This window comes from Cupressus sempervirens, chromosome 1 (genome assembly GCF_028749045.1).
Source record: "Cupressus sempervirens isolate cs-2001-9-10 chromosome 1, ASM2874904v1, whole genome shotgun sequence".
Classification (NCBI taxonomy): domain Eukaryota; kingdom Viridiplantae; phylum Streptophyta; class Pinopsida; order Cupressales; family Cupressaceae; genus Cupressus; species Cupressus sempervirens.
This window is the reverse complement of record NC_143118.1, coordinates 204,098,300-204,125,584: the sequence shown is the minus strand read 5'-3', so window position 1 is coordinate 204,125,584 and position 27,285 is coordinate 204,098,300. Positions and strand designations below refer to the sequence as shown.

The window sequence follows — 27,285 nt, the reverse complement described above, 5'->3', positions numbered from 1 at the left end:
TTAAATGGGAGGTTTCTTCCGATTCTACGTGGTCAAAACAGATAGGTCAACAGCTCCTCATCTGAAAATGGTCAAGAGGGAACTTAAAGGTAATAGCAGGGTAGATCAACTTCAGCAACCAGATTTCCCTGTAGTCAGGTCAAAGAAAGCTGGATGTAACACTCTGCCAGATGATAATATACAGTTCGACTGATGCAATGATTTTCTATGTTTAATTAATTGAATATAGAACTCTTGATTTTCCTTGTATAGGAACAGATTTAGGGGTGGTCCATTGATAGTAGTAATCCGTATATTCTGCAGTATAGTTAGCCGGTTAGGTAACATAGAATACAGTTAACAGTTAAACGTCTATTTGTCCTTTTTGTAATGTTACTGATGTCTAATAGGAGACAAAAAGGGGCATGCCATTGTGATGCCCAAATATGAAATCACAAATAACGGAATGAAATAATGAGTCTACCAGATTGTTTCTTGACCTAGGATGTCTGAACCAGCAGAGATATCCTGGGTCCTAAACCAGGTAAGATGCAATCAGGCGCCAGTATAGCTGCTTCAAATGGTTAAAGGAGGCACAAAACTTTCCAAGCCCATTTTCAGCCACCTAATGCAACAGGAATATGGCAGCTTTTACATATTACCATTCTAGAATAGCCCTGCAATGGTTTACAGTTGAATGAATGCAACAGATGCATAACAAGATTCATAACCAAACATTAACAGCCAAACAAACTAACCTTCATACCAATGTAATAACTACTGAAAATATTTTTCCTAAAATCATCACTTAAAAGCATGTCATACAGAAGCCGAAAAAACTCAGATTTATAACAAGGTACACTTTTCTAAACCTTCCCCATTTTTAAGATATACTGTTATGGAGCTCAACCTTATCAAACACTGCCTACCAACTTACTACCAAATCCACTAATCAATTAATCAAAGAAATCAAAGTTTATGATTGTTTCATCACCCAGAACACAAGAACAAGTAATGAAATAATAAATCTACTGTACTGCACATTGACCTAGAAAGTCTGAACTGTCACCTTAGTCCTAAACCAGGGAAGATGTAACCTGGTGCTACGGTGGCTGCTTCAAATGGTGAAAGGAGGCACAAAAACTTTGCCCATAATCGGCTATCCAAGCAAAAGTAATACAGAAGTTCCAACATAGTTGTTGGCATTCCAGGACACACCATAATTCAGTGTTTAACTGAACAAATATAAGAAACACGGATAGTCTTTGAACTGTGCATCTTGACATGAATCCTTTAAAAGCACCACCAAAAGCAGCCTACACCTCTAAACTTCTTATAAGCTTATGTTAGAAAGGCTGAAAAGAACTATCAAATCACTCAGTAAAAACCAAAATAATAATAAAACCAGGCTAAGCTAAAAGTGAAAATTTTATACAAAATATCAGCAAAAGAGAAAACAATGTCATTTGAAAATGAAAAATTTGCATAAAAGCTAGATGATATGAATTTAAATAGTATCTTAACAGAAAATTTTAAAACAAAGTCATGACAAAATTCGATCCACCCATTTGTCTGCCGATACAAAAGTTAACTACCACTGAGTTCTACAAAACCTTGCCAGCACCTGTCCAAATGGTGACATAAAGAACCTGTAATGTGTAGATATATCTAATCACAACATCCCAACAATGGCTGATAATGGGGCTGCAATCTAACGGTACCGTCGGAGAGAAAGGCTGTTGTTCCTCTTCCATGTGGCACGCCTAGAGGGTTGATTCTTGTGAAAGAGGTGGCCTCTCCCTCGCAAACCCCTATATTTTTTCCCAGCAGAAGTCAGTCCTCTAAGTTCCCTGTGCTTGTGAACAGGATTGCATATCCAGTTTATTCTAGGATCATTTCGGATAGTCTTGTGTGCTTCATCAACAAGGATTATTTCGAAGTATTTGTAGGTTGAATCCTGAATTGCAAAAAAATATTAGTAGCCGAAACTGAGCAATCATTGATGCTTCAAAATAGCTTGGCAAATGAAAAACAAACTACTAAGAATGGTTTTGATCGCATTAATACTAAGAATGGTACCAATTGATCATGAATAAATAACTCTGTGACTTGCAATACACAAAATGTCACTGCAACAAGGCACAAATTAAACCATACAATCCTACTAATATCTGGTTAAGCATGACATTATTTACCTGATTTATCCAGTAGGAGTTCAAAACTCTTAGCCCTCCCAATTTCCGGCCAGCTCGCTCTTCTGCCACAGATCTCAAGTTTCGCTGGAACTTAAGCTGAGTAATACCTTGGTTTGTTGGCTTACCATACACAATACCTTTGGGAACAGGCCTTTTACGGCCTCCTCGTCTAACCCTCACACGGTAAATCACAAAACCCTGCACGTAATCCTCTCCATGTCAGAAAATGGTCATATATGGGTTAAACCATAACACATTACATCACTTATATTTCAAATAGGGCACAACACATGTACACAGATCACATACAGTTCTGCAGCATTTCATAATGACTCCATGAAAAAGCATATTCCTGTTCTGTTTCAAATGTATATTCTAACTGCATCCACTTAACTCCCATTCCAAAAGCAATGATGGATAAGGTGCGAGGAATGCAAATAAAACTGTTGTCCCAAGGCCTTATGTCCTGATTTGTAAGATTAAGTCGCTATAGTAAAATGCCATAACCCTGCCTACCACCTTGTCACTATATCATTTGCCCAGCTCAACCTTTCAGTGTTCATAAGATCCATAGCAAGATCAACTGAGATATCCTTGTTTACCTGTGATAGCTTAGCTGTTTAAACCATGTGCAAATAATCTTTGATTCTCTACAACTAGGAATCTGATATTCCTTGAAACATAGAAGGATCAATGTTATCAGATTTCCACAATTTACATAAAGTATCTTCCGGTTTAGATTGTGTGTATTTTAACATCGAAGTTCCAGATCACACTCCTGATCCATCATCAGGATGTATGAGACCAAGCAATGAACAAATTGAGGATCAGGAAGTGCATCTCTGGCTCTCATACATCGTGACGATGGATCATAGAATGTGATCTGAAAAGTTGATGTTCAAAATACACCCAGTCTAAACTAGAAGCTACTTTCTGTAAAAATAAATGGATTATTCCTTGTTGATCTCTGACAATCTGACCAAAAGGGAAGGTATTTGCCCATCTGTTGCACAGCATCCCTAAGTCTTGTACAGGCCTTGAGTTTAGGTCATGTTAAGCAGAGATTAAATTATTGAAAGAAGTAGATTTTGAAAATCAAATAACTCATTATTAAGATCCCAATAGGTGTTGCTATTTCAATATATTAATATCTTTAACTAAAAACAAATGCCAAAGTCTGCCAGAAAAATATGTTAAAATATGCTAGAAAAAATAAGTATGTTTACATAATTCATCATATTCCTAATATCGACATTAAAATTTCTAAACAAAAATATCATGTTCCTAAAATATCCATTTTCTTTAATTTAAAAAGGTTATACTCTGTCTTTATTCCAATATAAATAAATTGATGATTTATATTATATATTTGTTGTTTATTGTTTATGTGATATGTCATTTAAGTTCATAAGTGATACTGTCATACAATAATTCCAAGAGTTTTACACATTCCATGACTTCGAAAGATTTCATATACATTCATGGCCACTTGGATATATCACTAACTCCAAGCTAATAGAAAACATCATATAACTTCATAACAAATTTTAATATTTAATATAATCCAAGGAATATAGCTGGAAAGAACTTCTATAATTCTAAGTGAGGAAATCACAGTTCACTGAGTTCAAAATGCATTTGTTACTTCCGAAATACAACCACACATGGTAGTGCACTCTCTCCCTTTCTCAACATTTTTCAAGGAAAATAACCTCCTACCAATGAAGAGCACCCCTTGCAAAGGAATATGGATTCCAAAATTGCTCCAACTTTTCCACAATAGTAAGTGTACCTCTGAGTTTTGGATTGGACCTTGGGAATCTACTCAAAATAGAGGCTTTAATCTTTTGGCCCCGTAATAGAATCCCCATAATTACATCCAAGACTAGTTTGCAAATTTATTATTTAACCTGTGCTGTGGAAAGCATGAGACAAAAACAACTATTATTTATTGCTTTTTAAAATCAGCACACAGATCTGTGGTTGGCAGCCCCCAGTGGAGTTGTGGAGCAGCATCGGGAGATTAGGGAGCAGAACCCTCAACAGGTCAAAGGGAAGCACCCCTTGCAGGAGTTTGACGGCAAAGCGCTCAAGAATATTCTACTATTCAGGGGTAATGTTCCCACAGGATCTAAAATTAAGACCTACAAAATTCCATGAAACTGCATGGGGTATGTCATTTTTAAATACAGATGAAAAACTCTCTAAAACTGAACAGTTGTCACTTGATACCACAACGATAGGGGTCTGATGCTGTTTTCCTTTCACTGAGTTTTACTTGCAAAACCACAAAAATTCCACAAGTTTTTCTACATTGTTCACTCAATTACTTGCAACAACACAGAGCCAAGCTTTTTTAACTAACCAACAATGCCCATGAATGTAATCACCAAGCTTATAATCAAACTTTCAAATGCTTCAATGTACCCTTAATCTCAGCTGCAAAGAATTTCAGAATATATAAAAATGATATCAGAACACAACACAAGCTTGGACAGAAAAATGCAATAGATAGCTGTTCCTCTACTTCAACAAGCTGCTGGCATGGCTTACCATACTAGGGAAAAACATTCACCAAGTGGCTAAACACTGTAAACTTACAATTAAATCTTAAGTCAAGCACTGTCCCTTGTACATCTCTTTGTTGCAAAACTTAAAAATTGTATTATAAACTTTGATTAGATTCAATCAATAATGCAGAGAACAAACTAATGCGCCAGAACCTATAATACTGAAAAGCAACTTGTTTGACCATGATGGGGACTTTTATATTGTCCTGACTAAGGAATTCCAAATTTGAAAATCAATAATTTAGTATATATCACTTCAGTTTAAAAGGTTCCCATGTGGTGTAATTGGCCAGCAATCTGCCCACAATCCATCATACTCAATTAAACACTGTAGCAATCTATCAGAATTGGATCTAGATTCATGTGTGTTTTCCAACATCCACAGGCATTAAAAGTTTTGTCACTTTGAAAACTTAAAACTGTAGAACTACTTTTAAAAGTCATCATCTCCTCACAAATGCCTAACAAATCCTCAATTTTTGCCATGCTAACAGGAAACGTCAACCCTCTTCATTCAGCTAAACATTCATTTGTACTATCTTTGTTCTTTACAATTCACCCACTTAGTGCATGTCAGTGGGGTAGACGTTATAGTTCCAGGAATTGGCATCATCACGTGAGTTGGTATCAGGGCTGACTTGGCAAAAATCTCAGAAAATCCATGGATATGTTACATCTTAAAATGATAAAGAAATAGCTCTCCTAGGTTTTCTTCTCAGATACACTCCTTATTGAGACAAAGAAACTTGATCTGCGACACTGTCCAATAAGATACAGAGTTCATGAGCCGGGACCTGGATCTGAAGCAGGTGTCCTCAGCCACAAAGAGAAGGAAATTCAAAGAGTAATGAAAATATGATACTATTTGCAATAGATTCTAAAGGTCCTGTATGTTATGATTCAACCAATGAAAACTATGTCCAGTTGATATCAATAATTTAACCTTGGTTACCAAATATGCAAGTATGAGAAGCCTGTACATGGATGCATGGAAATTCTTTGGAGAGTTTAGATTTGGGTATGTGCATGTGTAGAAAACAATTGAGAAATATACAGAATTGGAAATCATTTGATAGTATGATGTAACATTATTGATCGATGCACAATACCAAAGATATATTACTGAGTTACCAGATTCTCTCCTGCAGCTCTTAAAGTCTGGTTCAATTCTGTACAAAGTTTGGTCCTTGTCAAATTCTCCCTAAATTCACCTGCAGAGCTGCAAATTTGCCGCAAATTCTATTAGAGGAACCCAGGCAGAATTTGCAGCAAATTTTGAAGAATTTTCTACCCCCCGGCCAAACTTGGGCTGAATTTGGTCTCAAAACATTTTATTTAGAACTTTTCTCGGTGTTTTCTTATTAAGGAAATTCAAATTGACAATAGGTGACATCCAAATTGATGATAATCAAGGAATTTCTTTAAAAAATATATGATATTTTTGAATCTGGGGCTTTTTTGATCTAACCTGGTTAGAAATCCTCTAACCAATACAAATTAAAAATTCAGATAACTGCACTCGTCTTTTGACAATTCCTTTCATTCTCAAACTGTCTCCTTGATATGGAAATATGTTCCATGCATGTGACCAAGCAAGTGTATCATGTTGTGTACATGGCTAAATGATGCAATTAATATCCTACTGAGCTGAAACATAGATATGGTGGTGTATTTTGCTATGTTGCTTTACTATTAGCATAGTGATGTATGGACTTATTTGTTGTTGTATATATATACACACACATACATATTTTTTTAAAACATATATTTTTGCACAAATGAACCCAAAACAGATCCCAACCCGACACCAAAAATATTTGGACGAGTTTCGAACTCACATCCGTACCAAAATCCAAACCGGCAACATCGATATTACATGTCAATTGATAGGTTGAACCGCCTCTTAAAGGGCCAAAGCAAGTCAAATTGTGATATTGCTATTAGGATTTAACTGTGTGATTTTGAGTCAAAATCATTGACCCATGTTTCATGAGTAGTGATTCAACATGAATTCATCTCTCATGAGAATAAATGGAACACTTAGCATTCATTGGATCTAGGTGATGCTCACAGGGGTGAAGCATGGAGACTTCCCAAGAGGTCATACATCCCACTACTACTCCAGCCTGAGCGCGCTTAACTATAGAGTTTCCTCCATGGTTAAACCCAAAGCTTGCAACCCCATTTGAAAAACCTTCACGAAGTGTTGTGCCTAATGAACCATTCATTAGAAAGCCCCTTAAGCACATCAATTGATAAGTAGGAGATTATTTCCACAGCAAGTCAAATTGTTATATTGCTATCAAAATTTAACTGTGTGATTTTGAGTCAAACTCATTGACCAATGTTTCATTAGTAGTGATTCAAAATGAATCCATCTCTCATGAGAATAAATGGAACACTTAGCCCTCATAGCAAAATTGCAACACGAACCAGAACTATTAAACATTCAATATAGTACCCAATAGTAACAAAATTCAAACTTCAAATTGAAATTCAAGTACTTGTCCCGGCGGTGGCATGGTTGCAGAATGGCAGAGGTGGGGGTACCCAGTGCAGAAACATCTTGGGGATGGGTACTTTGAGGTTGGGGGTGCAAGTTCCCATGTTTCACTAATAAAAATCAATTTTGATGGAGCTTCAAAAGGTAACCCTAGGTGCAAGTGTTGTGGCACATGATATGGATGGTAATACAAGGTCAGTGGAAACAGCTACTATGTAGGCTGGAAGATGGGACACTTGATGATGTGGTAGAAAAAGAAGCACTTTAGACAGTCAAACTTGCTCAGAAGATTGAGGTGGATCAGTTGCACTTGGACGCTGATTCACAAATTATTATTAATTATTAATGCGATAACAGAAGATAAATGCCTGGAGCATTGAAAAAATCATGAAAATAATTAGAAAAATTGAAGCATTTTAGAAGTTTCCAGGTCACACATATCTTGAAGGAATGAAATCATATTGCAGATATTCTGTCCAAATGGGCTGTCATACCAAAATTTTGGAGGAAACTCTGATGATCTACGATGTTTAAATCCTTGGAATTAACTCTGCTACCCTTACTTTAGTTCATTTTCAATTCAAATTTGAAATAAAAAAGGTAACATCAGTATCAAAGATGATTTGGAAATTGTGTACTCATGCAATGGTGTGCATTTTTGCCTTTCAGTGATTGTCGTGAAATCATATTCGAAAAAGAGTGACTTTATGTATCCCTTCTTTGAGGTGTACATTGGAAGGAGGTGACACAATTGTGTACACCAAATTAATGGGAACTTAAGATGACATAATCAGCTAGAATGCAAGGTCCGATTAAGGAGTGGTTTATTCATTGAAGGCTTGCCAGTTGGTTTATATTGACTTTATATCCAGATAAAGCTTTCTCATCACGTGCCAAATGTGTTACTGAAAATGGAGGAAGAATTTACCCTCCTCACAACAAAACAACAGCAATGTTTCACTCTGGACAACCCCGGGTTTTGGGCCCTTGAAATTGGAAGTAGGGAGGAGAGGATCTATTGGTGGTGACATTGTGTGTCTGACCAGAGTCATGTTACAGTTTGATCCCTTTCCAACCATTCTTGGTGTTGAGTGCTACTTTCAACAGAGATGAGAGGTGTGAAGAGGCAACAATCACATGGGAATTCTCAAAAGACAGTTTGCAAGCTTAGAAAATGGAATGCCAGAAAATGAAAAAAGAAATCAATGCAAGGCCAGACAAAGGAAAGCAAAAAGTAGTTTGTAGGCCGGATGACAATGAATCAGTGATCCAATGGGTAAATCAAAGAAGAAGATCTGGTTTTTGAATTTTCTTCATGCTGTTCCTTTTTGGATAGTTTAATGGAGTTTTCTTTAATCTATTACCAATGGCCATATTGTACTGGGGGCCATTAGAGACAGTTTCTATTCTGTAAATTGTATAGGTCCTATGGTAGTTTTTTAAGTATGTTCAAAAACTATACACTATGTCATAGTGTCTGTAAAGATGTGGGCCATGGGCATTAGCAAAGTGGATGGTAGGTCTATAGTTTGCAGATAGATGGTGATGACAGGGCAGAAGCCCTATATTTCAATCCTGCACTCAACTTTATAATTTAATAAATTATATAAATTTAACTGATCAAAAAATAATAATCATATGGTACATATATTTGTGCATACTAACCTGCTTGGCCTTATAACCTAGACGACGAGCCTTATCAGGTCTTGTGGGTCTGTTAACTCTGACTATGCCAGGAAGCTGCCGATACTCCCAGCATCTCACTCTCTGCAAGAACCTCATCACGTCCGATTGTTTCTTCTTCCATAGCTCCTCAACATACTTGTAAGCCCCTACACTCCATCAACATTTATTTCATCAATTACAGTATAGACTAGAAAAGGCTCCTAAATACCATAGCAGAAAGCAAACAAAACCCATGCGCAACAATGGAACTCTGTCCACCACCCTGCTCATTTTTTTTTATATTTTAATATTTCTCTTTTGTTGACACAATGTGTAATATTTGTATTCATCAAAAATCAAACAGTCAATTAAGCCCGTCAAAGTCATTTCAGAAAACCTTTGGAGACAAGTATAGGATAGACCTTCCAACCACATAAATAGATCTATGTCAACCGACTGATTAAATCCTTGTATTAATAATTTCATCAAATACATAATTAAACTGCTACATTTGACCGAAAAAACTTCTCTCACTTACAATACACGTAAAAACAGTGCACAATTCCCTCCCACAGGACGTCACACTCAAACCCACAAATCAAAACAATGAGAGGAACTATTATTTCAGTTGAACCCCTAAAGCCTCGGGAATCCATCATTGTGGCCACATTCTGAGAACCGAAATCCAACTCTGCCAAATAGGCTCATCAAGATCCTTCCGACCACATCTTAAGGAATGGCATTCCAACTACATAAAAACATTTGACTCAACAAAACTGAAGATTTCCTGTCTAAACAATTTCATGAAATACACAAGCCGGTGCATTTCACCAAAACGCCTTGTATTAATTGCACTATTCATTAAAACACATGGAAAATACATGTACAATTTCCCTCCCAGAAGTTGTCACACTCGAACATACAAATCTAAACAATTAAGGGAAAAGACATCGGTTGAACCCATCTAAAACCTTTGGGAGATCTATCGCCACATTGTGAGAAACGAAATCCAAGTCAGCAAAATAAGATCAACAATTTATGCCAAATCTTGTGGAATAAATTAAGCATCGCTCTTTCAGCTAGACAAAAAGATTTGTCTCAACAAAATTAGAAATTTCTTGCCTTCACAATTTCATGAAATACCCAATAGAGCCGCTACGTTTCTCCAAAACACCTTAAGATAACTTCCGCTACCCATTCAAACACTGTAAAATGTCTTCCCATAAGAGAACCCACCCAAACCCACAAGTCAAATCAATCAGGGAAAACCTGAGGTCCACACAAATCTGGCATTCTGACCACACTTCGCGCATCAAAATCCAATAGAATTCAATGCATTGGAGTTCATATATTCCAACCGCACAAAAAGATCTGACTTGGGCTAATTGCAAATTTCTTATCTCGACAATATTTTAAAAATATATATACAAATCAACTAAAGGACCTCTGAATCAACTCCCATGAAAAACAACTACAAGACAAAACAAATACCTAAAGCACCTATACGAATGAAACATAAACAGCATAGTCTGCATCATAGAAGAGAGACCCAGGAAGAAAATCAAAGACAAATGGATAGACAGCTTACCCATTTCTCCTCGCCCACGACTGCCGACTCCGGCAATACCCAGACGGTTTTGACAGTGCGGTTTTATTTCTAGGGTTCCAAATTTCCCTTTTAGGGGGTTTGGGTTTGGGTTTTTTAAGTTTGCAACGAATTAGCCAATGAAAGATTATAATAATAATAACTCCTTCGATTAAATTTTTACACTGAGATCTGCCTACAAAGACTTCCGAAAATCATTTTATTATTTTCTATTTTATTTGATATATATGTATATATGTGTGTTAAACCGTAGATTGGGAATAATGCTATTTATTGTTTAAAGATTTAAGAATGGGGTTAAATCTAGTGCATATTATGAAAGTAAGGATAAAATTGGAGTGAAAGACAAATGCTTAAGGCATTTATAGAATACTCGTTGAAATAGGGATATCCATATTATGGAGGAAATAGTAGAGTAGGTCCTTAGAAAGAGAAATCATTGAAGTTAAGCAACAAGAAGGCTTTTATGCTAGCATCAAAGATCGTTGCTCCGGTAATGGAACATTTGAAGATCGAGCCCTTCTTTTGAAATGGTGTGTCAATGGTTAACCTAGCAAAAGAATTTTGGATTGATAGCTAACTATCAAATCTATCTTGAATATTTGTTTTCCTCATTAAGTGCATCAAGTCATCCTTAAAGCAAGAGCTACTTTATGGTGAACCCCTATTTTTAAGGCTCTAGCTTCTACTTGGATCCTTAGTTTTGAATCTAACGAAATATAACATTAAAAAACTACCTGTGGATTGCATGTGCAAGACTTCTCATAGAATATGTTGGTCTCAACTAATATTGAGAGGGGGGTGAATTAGTACCTACTCTAAAATCGACTACTTGTTTTATTGCTCCAAATATATTAACTAATCACCACTTGATGGCCAACACAAGTTTGAATGTTGTAAGATGAAAGCAAATGAGCTCACACACAATAACATTCATCAATGGACACACAGATTTTGTATGTGGAAACCCTCGATGTGAGGATGAAAACCGTGGTGGGGATAATATATCCACTAGCTTTTTATTATAGATAAAAGGTTGCCCTACTAAGAGCTATAGCTTGTTCCTTTTGAGAACACATTATGTCAAGAATGTTAGTGACCTGTTAGGATTACAAACAACCTATTAAGGCTACCCAGTTATAGGATTTAGCACTCCTTCTGAGAGGCACCTGGTTAGAGGAGTTAACATATTCTTACTGTTGAAGCATGCTTGGTCAAGAGCTTTACAAGATGATTACAATTGTTAGAAAGTAATCAAAATGTGATATAGAATAAATAGTGTTTCCTTGCTTGATAGATCTCTAGTGTATACCTCTTGAGATATTGTGGTTTCCCCTGTCATTTGGGTGCACTTGATGATATATGTTGTATTACTTTTTTCTTTTTTCTACTCACCCTTGTCTGCAGTACACACTATTGCTTCAAGTTGGATGTGGCTCTTCATCTTCGGTCTTCTCCTTAAACAACTTTCGTCTGTCATTTTGCTCTTCCTTCTCCATGATTTTAATGTGATATACTTCCTCCTTTTGGTACGTGCTTTCTTCTTTAGTTCTCAATCTCTCTATTTAGCATTCTCATTCTTTTTGTTCTAAGTACACACTTGAATGTGTGAAGTCTCCTCTTATATATGAGTGTTGAAACCCTAGAAGAATATCTCACTCAAACTAGTGAATTCAAAATTTGAATCTAAACTATTGAATGGTTCACGAGCAACCTGTGACACCTACGACATAAAGTCTAGACTATTGGTGCAATCTGTCTATTTTGTGTTGTCATTTTATGTCTTGTCTGAGTTAATTGTCCTTTTTGTGCTTCATCATTCTTGTTAGAATACAAACCAATTTTGAATTACCATACATGTTATGTCATGTTATGGTGATGACTCCTTGTGCTAACTGTGGTACCTTTTGCCTTGTCTCATTCTCCTGTACGGATTGGTGAAGTTGTCTACCGGTACCCATGAGATGATGTGTGCACTTTGATAGGTTCCCAATCAATGACAACATACTTATACCAACTCTACTACACTTGAATGGAGGATTGAAAAAATCATGACAATAATTAGAAAAAATGAAGCATTTTAAAAGTTTCAAGGTCACACATATCTTGAAGGAATGAAATCATATTGCAGATATTCTATCCAAATGGGCTCTGTCATACAAAAATTTTGGAGGAAACTCTAATGATCTAAGATGTTTAAATCCTTGTAATTAACTCTACTACCCCTACTTTAGTTCATTTTCAATTCAAATTTGAAATAAAAAACGTAACACCAGTATCAAAGATGACTTGGAAATTTTGTACTCATGCAATGGTGTGCATTTTTACCTTTTAGTGATTGTCGTGAAATCATATTCGAAAAAGAATGACTTTATGTATCCCTTCTTTGAGGTGTACGTTGGAAGGAGGTGACACAATTGTGTACACCAAATTAATGGGAACTTAAGATGACATAATCAGCTAGAATGCCAGGTTTGATTAAGGAGTGGTTTATTCATTGAAGGCTTGCTAGTTGGTTTATATTGACTTTATATCTAGATAAAGCTTTCTCATCACAGGCCAAATGTGTTACTAAAAATAGAGGAAGAATTTACCCTCCTCACAACAAAACAACAGCAATGTTTCACTCTGGACAACCCCGGGTTTTGGGCCCTTGAAATTGGAAGTAGAGAGGAGAGGATCTATTGGTGGTGACATCGTGTGTCTGACCAGAGTCATGTTATAGTTTGATCCCTTTCCAACCATTCTTGGTGTTGAGTGCTACTTTCAATAGAGATGAGAGGTGTGAAGAGGCAACAATCACATGGGAATTCTCAAAAGACAGTTTGCAAGCTTATAAAATGGAATGCCAGAAACTGAACAAAGAAATTGATGCAAGGCCAGAGAAAGGAAAGCAAAAAGTAGTTTGTAGGCCGAATGATAATGAATCAGTGATCCAATTGGTAAATCAAAGAAGAAGGTTTGGTTTTTGAATTTTCTTCATGTTGTTCCTTTTTGGATAGTTTAATGGAGTTTTCTTTAATCTATTACCAATGGCCATATTGTACTAGGGGCCATTAGAGACTATTTCTATACTTATACATATTCCTTCACTTGAATGGAGTGTTGATACAATCTTTACTAGTGAGTGGACTTAGCCATTTATCTACTTCATTTTGCATCTTCCTTTATTTTACCCCCCTATGATGTATCTTTGGCTTGATCTCTTCTCCAGGTCTCTTTCTTACTTCTTCTTTTTTGGTTGTGCTCTACTAGATTTGTCCATTGTATACTCCATGCATTTGTATCGATTATTCACTACTCATCTCCCTCTACTAATCTCTATTCATTTCCCTCTTTTTCTTTTTGTTGATCTCTATCGTTTTATCCCTTCATTTTTACCCTTTCTCATCTCCCCCCTTTGTCATCTCTATCATCATTTATCTCCCCCTTTTTATAATTAATGACAAAGGGTATTTTGCTTATGTAGCTATCAGTCATGTCTTCCATGTATCTAGTAGTGTGTGAAGTTCCTGAGTTAGACTTGTGAGGGCCAGTAGGCGCTATTCCATTTCTTCAATGGTGTCTCTGAGGCTTGTGAATATTAGCATGTCTGCATCTTGAACATGATGTTGGATGGTTCCTATTGTGTGAAATAGGAAGTATTGTAGCTCAAAGAGTATAGGAAGTATTCTAGCTCAAAGAGTGTGGAGTTCCTCTTGTGTTGTTTCGCAGTAACCTATTTTATCTATGTAAGCTTTTATTGAAGCTAATAGGTGTACACACTAGCTAAACATGATGACACATCAAATGATGTTTGAGTGACTTGTAGTCCTTGGTGGGTAGATTTCAAATTGTCATTTATCAATTAGAGAGTTTGGGGAATCAAGTATTCTATGGAGGATTGGAGAGATATCCTTCAATAGCTCAACTGCAATGTTTGTTGTTTTTGGGAGCTTTTGTGAGTGATGCACAATAAGTTGCTTAAGCTTTTATTTTTCCTTCCTTGTGCTGAGGGTAACTGTTCCATTACTAAGGTTTTCATGCTGGAGTATGTGGCCTAATTGATCAAGAAGATCAGTATTAGGGTCATGTGGCACATTACCAAGTACTCCTATGATCGTTGTCTTTGCTTTGATCAAGGTATGTGCACATCTCTTTCTTAGACATGTTTTCTTTACCATTGTGAGCTTCCTTAACAAGTTTTTGTGGCAGTCAAGTTCTTTGTTGCTCAAGTCCTTCACTCTACCAACATACTTGTCTAATTCAGTTTGGATTATCTTAGGATCCTCTACTTCTTGAGCATGCTTCTCATATAGTTCTCCTTCATCTTCATAGCTTGAAGATGATGATGATGGGGAAGGTGTTTTTCTCCTCTTCATTCTTTTCCCTTGGGATTGTTTTAATTCACTTCTTCTTAGTTGTAGCTTCCTTTTTGAAGATGTGGGTTTTATGAGGCTTTGGGATTGCTCTAGCGTTAACTGCATGATCAATTAATCATATTCCTTCTATGCATCCAATTGTTCTTGTAGATTTCCTCAGTAGTGTCCTTTCTTAGGCTTCTCTTTCCTCTATCTCCTTCTTCTGTGACCTTTGTTGATGAGACTTCCTTCTTTCATGGAGTCTTTGTTGGCTTGCTACCTTCTTCCCTTCTTTCTTAATGCTGAGTGTGTTGGAACATTAAAATTTTGCAAAATTTCAGTGTCCCCTATCAAATTCAAGAAGCATAAAATGCATCAGAAATTTTTTTTCAAATTTGAAAAATTTGAAAGCAAGCGACTTAATATTTTGATGTCAAAGGTTTACAATTTCATTTTCATAGAGATCAGAGTTGGTTTGATGTAGTGATTTAAAATTTTCATTGTTCGCAACTAGCTCTAGCAAATTGGTGGGCTATTTGAAATCTTAAATAAAACTCATATTTTATTCTAATTATCATAAACTTTTGCAAAGTTTCATGGCTTTGGGCTTTTTGGTTTATTTGCAATAAAATTATTTTGAAATGAAGTAATGAAAAAATAAAATTTCTTCATTAATCTATAGTTTTTACAAAGAATTCAAAGAAGTTCAATTGGATATTATATAAGATTGATTCTTCCATGTGCACAAGATATGTTTTATCAGTTCATGAATATATAGAGAGAGCAAAATGATTCAACAGTTGGAAAGCAAAATTTATAATTCTTTTTTGGAATGTTGAATCACATTTTTCTATTTCTAGGCAAAATTTGAAGATCATTTTCAGCTATAAATGAAGGTTTGTAGTTCTCAAATAGCTCCTAGATCTTTTCTCATCATTGGGTAGCAAGTTTTTTTAAGGATTTAAGCAATACAAATCCACAAAACCCAAAGAACACCTACATGCAAGAACCTGACACAAAGAAGAAAAGACAAAGAGAAGGCAAGGGTTTGGCTCTGGAAATATGGAAGAATATATTATCAAACTAAAAGAATGAATGAAATTTATAATTTATCAATCCTTATAGAAGGAGATCATAAAACCTAAAAGGGAAACCCTGAGAGGTAAATGACATTTAATAATTAATGTTTAATTATTAAATGGAAATGCATGTGCATAAAGTGAAATCTTAAGAAGGGAGTAAAGGTGAATGAATATTTGAAATTAAATAAATCCTTTATTCTAGCATCCCCCCCCCCCCCCCCCCCCCCAAGATGAGCAACAATGCAACTACAAACAATGCATGAAAAAGCAAGGAAACTACAATATTGAAAGAAAACTTAGGTCTCGACAACCAAATCTCTATGAAATGAAGAAATAAGAAAAGCCACATGGGAAAAACCCTACTCCAAAAAGAGATAGAAGAAGCTAATAAGCAAGAAAAGAGGGAAGGAAGGACTCATCACCAAGACTCCCCAAGGACAACTTCCTTCACCCCAAGCATGCAACCTGCTCAACAGTGAGAATGTACTCCAATCTAAGAGAGCCATCCTAAATCAGATGCCTAATGAAGTACATGTGAAACTCAATGTGCTTGGTCCTTTGATGCTCAACTGGGTAGCAGGAAATGTGCACAACATTCTGATTGTCACACCAAAGAAAGGCGAAACTATTAGGAGGAAATCCAAACTCTGTCATTAATTGTCGAAGCCATAAAACTTCCTGACTAGCTAGCACAATGCCCTATACTCTACCTCTGTAGATGATAGTACATAAGCATGTTATTTCTTGAAAGACCATGTGATAAGGCCAGAACCAAGATAGAAAACAAAACTAGAAGTAAACTTTCAATCATTAATATCACTAGCTCAATCTGAGTCTATATAACCAACAATGTAAGGATCTCTTGATGTGTAGTGAATGCCATAACATGTAGTACCCTGGATGTACCTCATGATATGTTTGGAATCTTACCAATGACTCTCATGTGGATCATGTGAGAATCTAGAGACAAGTCCAACTACAAAGGAAATATCAAGACATGTGTGAGTCAAGTACAACAAACTACCCACAAGTTGTCTGTATAAAGTGGAATCCATGGTAGGAGTAGTGCAAGTGGTATATAGAACAACACTTAATTAAAAAAGGTGTCGGAGCAGGCTTACAAACAAGTAAGTTGAATCTCTAAAGCATATCAAGAGTATACTTTTATTGGAGAATGGTTATCCCGTCCGAAGACTGAACAACCTGTAGGCCCAAAGAATAGTGCAAAAGTCCAAGGTCTGTCATCTCAAACTGCTCTCTCAAAGCTCGTTGAACACTCAGAATCATAAAGGATGAGCTACCTTTAATGATGAGGTCATCTACATAAAGCATAAATATCAATAAGTCAACCCCATGGTGTTGAATGTATGTGTTAGGATCGGTATGACACTGAGTGAATTGCGAAGTAAGCAAGACAGAATCCATCTTCTCATACCAAGCTAGACCTCTAAATCCTACATACCAAAGAAGAGTCCTGCACAAAATCACGAGGCTTCTCCATATAGATCTCCTCATATAGGTATCCATGCAAAAAGGCACTCTTCACATCCATCTAAAATATTGTCCATTCCTTATTCAAAAAGTACACCCATGCGCATCTAGAGAAGTCATCTATGAAAGTAAGCACATATCAAGCACCTAAAAGGATGGAGTGGGGAATGACATAAGATCACTATGTATCAACCCCAATGGTGCCTTAGCACATGTGGATCTACCTGTTGAAAATGGATCTATGTTATGTTTTTTAAGTGCACAACCTTGACAAACACCATTAGTACAAGAGATTTGAGGTAGCCCAATCACTAGCTCTTGTGTACTCATCTACTGTAGATATTTGTAGTTGACATGTCCAAAATGCTCATGCCAAAGCTTGCTCACTGTGTCTACATGAGAAAAAAGAGAAATACCTATAAAATCAAAGCTCTCAAAGCCATCAAACTAATATAAGCGAGACTAAATATCAACACTCCTAGTAGCAAAAACCAAGTTAGGATCATGGAGATCTTGAATAAGCACATCATGTGGTGAGAACTCAACTATCTTACCAAATCCAAAATGACAAATAATAGACAAGAGGTTTGTAGAAATGGTCGAAACCAAGATAACATCTTGTATTGAACCACCCTTGAAAGAGATAGTGCTTGAACCTGAAATTAAAAGTTGCGTGAAGTCGCCAACTGCAATCTCTGTAGTAATGCTTTGAGCAAGTGAGGTAACCAAATCAGGTGAGTGTGTCATATGGTCAGAAGCACCTAATTCAAGAATCCAAGTAGCTGATGAAGACAATGCTCGTGCAGAAAGAGCATGTCCTTTCCCTGAATGAGGAGGTGGTGGCTTCGAAGAATCAATACTATGTTGTTGCATGGCCTCCTCTAAAGCCTCAAGACATTTCAAACACCTAGAAATTGGATGTCCTTCCTTGCCACAAAAGCTACAAGGATCACCTGTAAACTTCTTAGTCTTGGAGGAAGACTCACTTGACTTAGAAGATTTACCCTTCGGAGATGATTTTCAAGAATTTGATTTAGGAGTAGGCTTGGTAGAACTCTCACTACCTGCTGAATCTAGCTTGGGCTTCAATTTTAGCTTCAACTTCCCTGTAGATGTCTGAGCAACCAATGTCTAGGTCTTTGATCCTATGAGAGTATCCAACTTTTGAAAATAATTAATCAATTGTATATTGTCATTGATGTTACACAAATGTCACACTCTAGCCGAGCATAGTTGATGCTAATCAAGCTTAGTCAGGCACTATAAAAGACTCTAGTATCAACTAAGTAGAATTCAATAGGATCCAAGTTCAGTTGGTCATCAAATATTTCAATATAAACCAAGTCAAGTCAGTCAATAAAGGAAGGTAGTATTAACTAAGTTGGGTCGGTTATCAAAGGGAATTCAGTATTAACCAAGTGACCCATTTCAGTATTAGCCGACTATCAGTAGATTACTTTTGTTAGTTAAATGATTAATACAAGCTAACTAAATGGATGTTAAATATTTTTTTGAAAGGGTATTCAAGCTTATTTGACATTGAGTTTCATATATATGAAAGGTCAAGTTGTGGATTGAAATAAATAATTTGAAGAATGATAAAGATGCAAAATAAGAAGGATATTTGATTGAAGACAAACAATCCAAGGAGATGCAAAGAATATTCTAATCAGGAATGATCAAGAGGATAAACTAGAACAACAATCTGAATCTACAAAATTAATTGCTTCATCAATCAGGTCAATCATTGTTACTCTCTAAAAATTGTAGTAGTGAAGAAATCTCTTAACATAATTGACCTAACATTAATTTTTTAAATCCTCTAAAAAGGTGGCATTTCTAGATTGAAGTGTCTGACGACCTCTAACAGGGCCACTCCTAACAAGGTGATTCAAATCCTCTAACAGGGTCATACTTGACCATGTGTTTTGTAACCTTTAATAGGGTTGGCTCCTAACAGGGCTCACTTCAAAAGAGTGAAAAGTTGTAACTAGTTGCATTGGTGGTTTAGGGTTTCCATGTTAAATCTTGGTGTCTCACATGTTCATGTGTTATTTTATTAATGATTTATGTTACTATAACTAAGTTACTAGAGGTTCATACACATTAATATATTAAGACTACTTTGTTAACCAAGTTATAGTGTATATCTATTTCTAACTAAGCAATGCAAGGATTTAGCTTAGTGAGAAGCTTGTGTTGACATCTAAGGGACTTGGATTTATTTTTGTGGTAATTGATTGACCCCTCCCCCCTCAGTTACTCCTCTTACATTTCTAACAAAAAATGTGTAAGATTGGACTTCTTTCTAGTCAATTGACCATAGAAAACCTCAAAAGTGGGCATGGTGAATCTAGGAAACAAAACATCCATAGTGGAATGGAAGGTAAAAGAGAAAATCTGAAAGTTTCCTCGAAGCTTGGACATAATTAGATAGATGCACTACTTATCTATCTTCACTTTTTCCCACTTGTGTAACAAAGTTCTTTGTTGTTTGAACCTCATTAGAAAGGCCTTAATAGAGGGAAAAACATCTGGTACAAGAGAAGTAAGATCTACCTTAATCTAAAGTGCTCTTAACTCGTTGATGGTACCAAAAAAGTCCTTGAACGTGTCCTGCATTTCTTAAGGAGTGGTACACTCATCAAGATGAAACTATAAGTTGTCTGAAACACTCAACAAAATCAAACCCATGGCTTCATCATCTTATTCATGTGCTGCAAAGTCTGATATTGACTTTGAAAAATTGTTTGCACTGTATCTAAATAAGACCACAAACCCTTTGAACCAAGAAGTCCTTTCATAGAAGATGTCCATGTGTGATAGTTATGTGGGTTTAAAAGAAATAGACAAGAAGAGGTCTCGACCATTGTTTTAAGAAAATGTTTGATTTTTTCTGATATACTGATATTGTAACTGAAAATAATTGAAAAAACACCCCACACAATGTAAAAAATTGAACTCTAGCTACTAGAAGGAATGTGTATACAAGAACAAAGAAAAAAAGATTTAGTTGAGTATCATAAATACTTGGAAAAAATACTAGTGAAATAATAGAGAATTTGGAAAGTGCTCGAGAAAGAGCTTTCCAACACTTTTTCTGGATTGGAAAATAGAGCTAAAATGAGCAAGTTATGCCCCTTAAAAGGTAGAAAGCATCATCTGACTTTAAGTGAAAAAATAGGTACCAAATTGGAAAAAAAGTCCCAAAAAATACCTTCATCATCACATCCATCTTGGAACCACCTTTCCAACGATATTTTGTTTTCCAAAAAATGATACCATATGCTCAAGTTAGAGCCAAAATACTGATAGGGCCTCTGGAAGTGCCATAAAATTTTTGAAAAGCCCCAAAAAATTGAATGGGCTTAAAATTTTAGCCCCTGGCCCCCCACGTGACTACAGGCTAGGTGGTGGTGGCCCATGAGTGGAGCTAGGGGTAGCGACATTGGTGGCGGCATCAACGGAGGAGGTAGAAACTAGTGAAGGTGGTGGAAGGAGGCAACAGAGCCACTAAACTATCACAGTCTGAAGAAAGTCGCAGGTGGCTTTTTAAACACCCCCATGTGGTTAGTTAACTATAGCGATGGGTATTAACCACTACATAGTTTTAATAATTATAGTAGTTTTAAAAATTGCATTATTTATTTTTTATTTTTTAAAGATTGTGTATCTGCCTTCTTGGATTGTGTGTCAGTGCCATACATCCTGGGTATGCAAAAAGAAAAATGTCTCCCAAGTCAGTGTTGTCTAAATTTGACAAATTTTATATGAAAATAGGGGTTTTGACGTCCTCTAGATCCAATCATGAGGTTTGTTTGCCTCAAAATGTTCTGAAATTTAGAGACCCCCAATTTTCACAAAAAAGAAAACTTAAAAATAGCCAAATATATTCTATCAAGCCCTTGTTCCTCTTTTTATCCAAATAAGAAAAAAACTACAACGAATTCATCTCTGATACCATAAAGGATTTGAGCAATACAAATCCATAAAACCCAAAGAACACATGTATGCAAGAACCTATTAAAGAGAAGAAAAGACAAAGAAAAGGCAAGGGTTTGGCTCTAAAAATATGAAAGAATATATTATCACACTGAAAGAATGAATGAAATTTACAATTGATCAATCCTTATAGAAGGAGATCGTAAAACCTAAAAGGGAAACATGAAGAGGTAAATGACATTTAATAATTAATATTTAATTATTAAATGGAAATGCATGTGCATAAAGTGAAATCTTAAGAAGGGAGTAAAGGTAATTTAATAAATGAGATGAAATTAACCCTTTAATATTTTTCATGTTTTTGTGCATTTCTTTGAAGCTGGTAAGCTCTAAAACACTCAGAAAACTCTAAAAATGGCTCAACAATGTTTGGAGTTTAAAAATGATTTTCCAAGAGTTGGGAGTTACTATATGATGAAATTTGGAGCCAACAAATAGAGTACAATATTGTCTTAATAGCAAAAATATATCTCATGTGCACACATAATCATAGTAGAGAAATATCTCTATTTCTCAAAATCTATATTTCTCTGAACTAGTAAAAATAGATTTCTGCAATGACGAAATTAGCGAGCATGTGAAAAGAGATTTATGAAATTGCGAAATCAAAGAGCATGTAAAAAGGGATTTATGAAATGGCAAAATTAGAGATCTCTGAAATCACAAAATCAAAAAGCATGTGAAAAGAGATTTATGAAATCGTGAAATCAAAGACAATGTAAAAGGAGGTTTTTGAAATTGCAAAATTCTCAAAATTGCAAATTTCCAAAATTGTGAAATTTCTAAAATTGGAGAGTATATGCTGGGAGACTTCTGAAAACTTGAAAAGTGATATTTTGCAGAAGGTAAGAGGCGAAAAGGTAAGAGAGAGGTAAATACTTTTCCAATTTTGATATTATTTTTACATCACTATTTTTATCTTTATATGATGATACATTTAAAATTTAAAATGCCTTGAAATATTTATAATCTTAATCTTTATGATAAAATATATGTTTTTCAAAAGAAATATTAAAAATACAAATGATATTTTGAAAGTGCCTTCAAATTTAAATTTTATAGAAGCTAAAGTATTATCTCATTCTAACAATATTAAATAAATCTTCAAATAATTTAATGTGATGGAAGAGGTTTCATGATCAATCTTTTATACAAATATTTTAACATTTTCTTCTGAGAGAGAAGCCCTGGTAATCTTCACCAAATTGAAAGACATGATAAGTAAATTGCTAGAATGCAAAAATATTTACTTTGCAAAGGTAACTATTTCAGAGACTTCTAAAAGGTAAGTACAGGTAAGCATTTTTTTAAAAATAAATTAATTTGATTTCTTACCTTTGTGATGTATTCAAAATATATATTTCGTTTGCAATTAGGGAAGTTATAAAAGGCTTATAACAAAATATTTTGGGGAATTTAATATTTTCTTAAAAAAATTGAAATACATTAGGGAAGTACATGCAAGGTTGACTCCATTTTCACAATTTGGATAAAGGGGTTGGTCTGTTGATTCATTTGAGTTGATATACAATTTCACATTGGTGTGGTTCTTTACCTTAATCATCTGCATAACATTCATCCATTCTCATCCATATTTCCAATTATCATTTAAAAACATTCTCGAAACATTCAAAGTATTCAGTTTTACATTTGATTTATCCTTGAGAAAGTGTGTGCCCACTCAAGAGTATCAATTTCAAGTCTGCATTGGTGATTCTTCTCCCCTATAAGAGCTGATAAATAAGGTACAATCACCTAGGTCTATAGAGCCTGAAGCGTGGAGATTGAAGTATTGAGTTTTAATTTCTAAAGTTGGCCAAGACTGTGTTGATTCCCAACATTGAGTAGTCAAGTCTTGTAGGGGTTCAACCAATAATTTTGAGAACCAATAGAGTGGTGCATGATTTCTTTGTTTCTATTGTTAGTTGCAACGTAGTTGTCTTGAGATCATTAGCTTATCTTAGTGTTGCTAAAGTGTCTTGAGGTTTTACCAGCCTTGGTGTTACTTCATGCTCTGGAAGTATTGTACCTTTGTTTGTTGCATATCTTGCATCTCTTGGGGAGGTTGGTTGAAGTTAACAGGTCATTCATCTATTTCTTCAATTTATCCCTCAAATTATATTTTTCAATTTGTTCCAATAGATATGATTGTCGTTTTATTTCCCTTATCCTTTGAATTTAGTCCTGTTAGGTCTTTTGCTTTTTTTTTCGACCTTTTTACACACACTAACTTTGCTTGGTTTGTTACCCATTTCCATCTTTTGATTGCCTAGTCAAACACTTCTCTTTCCCTTCTTGTTGTGACTAATGCAACATTAGCCTATGTTAAGAACTCATTGATATAATTTGCAATGTAGGTTTGCATGTTTGAGGGTGTGAATTATGGTCTGACTTTTTTATATCATCATCAACAATCTCTTTTAGTTGTACAAAACTAGTTCACCATTTATTGATTACAATATCTATCAATTCCTTTGGTATCATCTTCTTTACCATGTGTGGTGTTCTATTGTAAGTCCTCATGCTTACCAGTACTAAACTTATTACATTATTTTGGTATTCTCCATTGTGAATAATATTATTGAGGAAATCATCAATAGAGAGCAGAGGAGTGGGATTGTTACCTCTTCTAGTAGGTTTCACTATTCTTGATGATGATTCACCTATTGATGGATTTGGTCTTTTTAGTACTAGTGTCAATTCCTCCTTGACCATTTCTTCATTTTTCTTCTCTTTTCTCACATCTTCTTCACTTGACTCTAGTTTTGGTGAGGATGTTTATTTTCCTAAATTGATATTTTCTTCTTCACATTTCTACTTTTGAGGGCTCTTAACTTTGGTTGTGGTTGTCTTCTTTCTCTTCCTTGCTCTCTTAGCTTCTTTCATGTTCTCTTCCTTGTCCTTTTCTATCATGTCTATTGTGCTTATTCTTACTATGTTGGTACCTTGTGCCAATAACTTGGTGTGGACAGGTATCAACAGTATTAGTTCTATGGCCACATGTGCCTCCTTTTATGTTAGTTCATACTAGAATTTAGTAGGCCAATAGGTCCTTGGCTTTATAGTCTATATCATGCATGTGTTTATCCAAGCTAGAAAACATATATCATTTCTATATTCCTCTACTAGGGTAAAGGATATCCTTTCCCAATTCCTCATTATATCCCTAAAGCTATCAAAATACCTTTTAAACAAATTATCCTTATTATCTCCCAACATAATATAAGAAATACATACTTACTCACAAATTGGCTTATCTTTAAACCAAATGATGTAATGTCCCCATTTTAGCAGTTGACCCAGTGTGTGTGCGTTAGCCTTGTTCTACATGGTCCCGAGGGCTAACGAAGGGTTTAATGGGATCTTGGAGTGTTTTGGCCTAGTCATTTCTAGTTTGGACCAAAACGAAGTTGATTTACTCAGTTTCAGGCATACTTACTATTTTTAGTAAGTCGGCAGGACACAGTGCAGGTCAATTTTGGTGATTGGATTCGATACTCCTCGGTGAGAGCTTTCCGATGAGCTATCACTCACATTATTCGGAGTCCGATTGCTAATACATTTTAATGCCTGAAGTTTTATTAAAGTAACGTCTAATTTAATTGTAAAATATTAAAGTGTTACTTTAATATTTATTTTATGGTGATGTGTACCCAAGAGAGACATAAGGGGTATTTTAATATATGTTTTATATTACACATCTTTATCCCACATTGCCCATATGAGTTGAGCGGACCCGTGGGAATAGAATAAAAGGAAGCATTTGTAGCTTCATTAGAAAGGTTGAATATGAGAAGAAATTGGTTTGTGAGTTGCAGCTTTGTTCTTGGCATTTGAGGACGTCTATCCTCTCTTGTAACATTTTAGACGTCATTCCCTTAGGGTTTGGCCTTTGGAATTCTTTCTTATTGGCTTCATTATCAGGCAGTTTAGTTGCATTTCCGGCTACAGGTAGATTTGATATTGTGCTCATATCTTCTTCACTACTTGTCCGACGCTTATGCCGCTTGGAGGGAATGGTATTATGAAGGTAGTGGACTGATTGGAGGACAAAGTATTGTAGCAGCAAGTTCGTAAGCATGGGCTGGAGTATTATGACAATATTGCTGAAGTAATTAGTGAGTTGATAAATCTGCCATGTATTTGGTTTTATGAATTCTGAAAATAACATTTTATTAGCAGCAGTTCATTTCCACTTTGCATATTATTGTAGTTTCTTTCTTGTTTATGTTGTATGATACCAATTCCATGCACGAAACACAACAAACAAATAAACGTTTGATTTCCAGAGTTATAAGGGGTTTTAAGAAGTTGAATGCAAACTGTTTGACATAATTCCTTTCAGAAATTTGGTTTAGTTAGTTGGGACATCCAAGGGTGTCCATTACAGTGGTATCAGAGCTATAAGTCTTGCCATCCTGTGGAGGTCTTATAGGGAATTTGGAATAGCCAGATAGAGGGAAAAAGTAAGTAAAAAACACAGGCTAAGCATTTATGTTTGAGCATGCGACAGGGGTCTTATAATTTCCGCGATACCAGAGCAAGACAAAATAGGATTTCAGGCTTGCAAAGCAAACAGTCTAGTACATCCGTGCAGGGGGACATTGAATTCAACCATACAGACACAGAGGAGATATTCTGTGATCAGGACAATAATATGGGTGATCGAGATGACAGGAATATAGGATTAGGCGGAGGCAGAAATGCTAGTCCAGATCAGGGGGAGGTACTGTTCCGACAGTTACTGGATACATTAGAGCAGGGGCAGCGTATGCAGCAGGAGCAGAATAGGCGAATGGACATGATGTTGTAGCTCATGGCTAGACAGATGGGTGTCAATATTAATCCAGGTGATGCCAACAACAGAAACAATAACAACGAGGGAAACAATAACAACGGGGGAAACAATAACCATGAAGGCCAAGGCAACAACAATGGTCCTGAGAATAACATTAATGGTAATAATGGACACGGCAACAATGGGAATGAGGCTGATAACTTTAGACACGTTGCACGCCCAGCACGGACTGCGAGCTCGAGACCTCTTCTACCCACTTTTCCACCCAGAGATCTGGTTCATCCAGTAAATGAACCGCAGATTACCGAGTTACAGGATCAGTTCAGGCGGGACTGGGAGGCTAGTGGACCAGAGTTTCAGGCGGATATTTCTCTTAGAGATTATATGGACTTGAGGATGAGACACATGCCTAAAGCAGGAGGGAGGAATCAAAACTTTGAGCTGAGGAAGAAAGTTGGAAAACTTTCTTTACCTTATTATGATGCTTCAGGGAAGATGACTGCACGAGCTTGGGTGCAGAAGGTAGATACATACTTGCAGCTAAATCCTATGCCAGAGGAGGAGGCTATCAAGTATGCGGCTATGCACTTGGATGGCGTTGCACATGAATGGTGGCATCATGGCATGGTGACTTTGGGGCATAATCAGATTACATCCTATGAGGAATTCACCGAAACATTGATTGGGAGATTTGACACTAAGGATCCTGAGTTACATTTCAAGGAGCTAGCACAGTTAAAACAGTCAGGTTCTGTGGATGCTTACATTGCCGAGTTTCAGCGCTTGTCTGTACTTGTTACTGATATCTCTCCTAGGAGATTGGTGGTGTTATTTTGTGATGGTCTTGCTGATCCATTACGAGGTTGGGTGAAGGGACATGATCCACTCACGTTAGCTGAAGCAACTGAAAAGGCACGAGATTTAGCCCCTTTGGTATACAAAGGAAAAAACCATTCAACAGATTCTTCCTACCGCAAGGACAAAGACAAAAAATCATTTCAGAAAGAGTATAGCAAACCCAAAGAAGGATCAAAAGGACTAGACAATGAAACCT

The 27,285-nt window shown here is 36.0% G+C and overlaps 1 protein-coding gene across 1 annotated transcript; it reads right to left on the bottom strand.

Annotated features, from left to right (window-relative positions):
* Window positions 1–1,444: 1,444 nt before the first annotated feature.
* Window positions 1,445–10,565, bottom strand: LOC149576833 (large ribosomal subunit protein eL15z). The gene is made up of 4 exons (XM_089820367.1): window positions 10,501–10,565; window positions 8,913–9,079; window positions 2,175–2,372; window positions 1,445–1,936 (listed from the first exon to the last, which is right to left on the bottom strand). The coding sequence occupies exons 1-4, from the start codon at window positions 10,502–10,504 to the stop codon at window positions 1,691–1,693; spliced, it is 615 nt and encodes a 204-aa protein (XP_089676493.1). The 5' UTR covers window positions 10,505–10,565; the 3' UTR covers window positions 1,445–1,690.
* Between the last annotated feature and the right edge of the window lie 16,720 nt (window positions 10,566–27,285).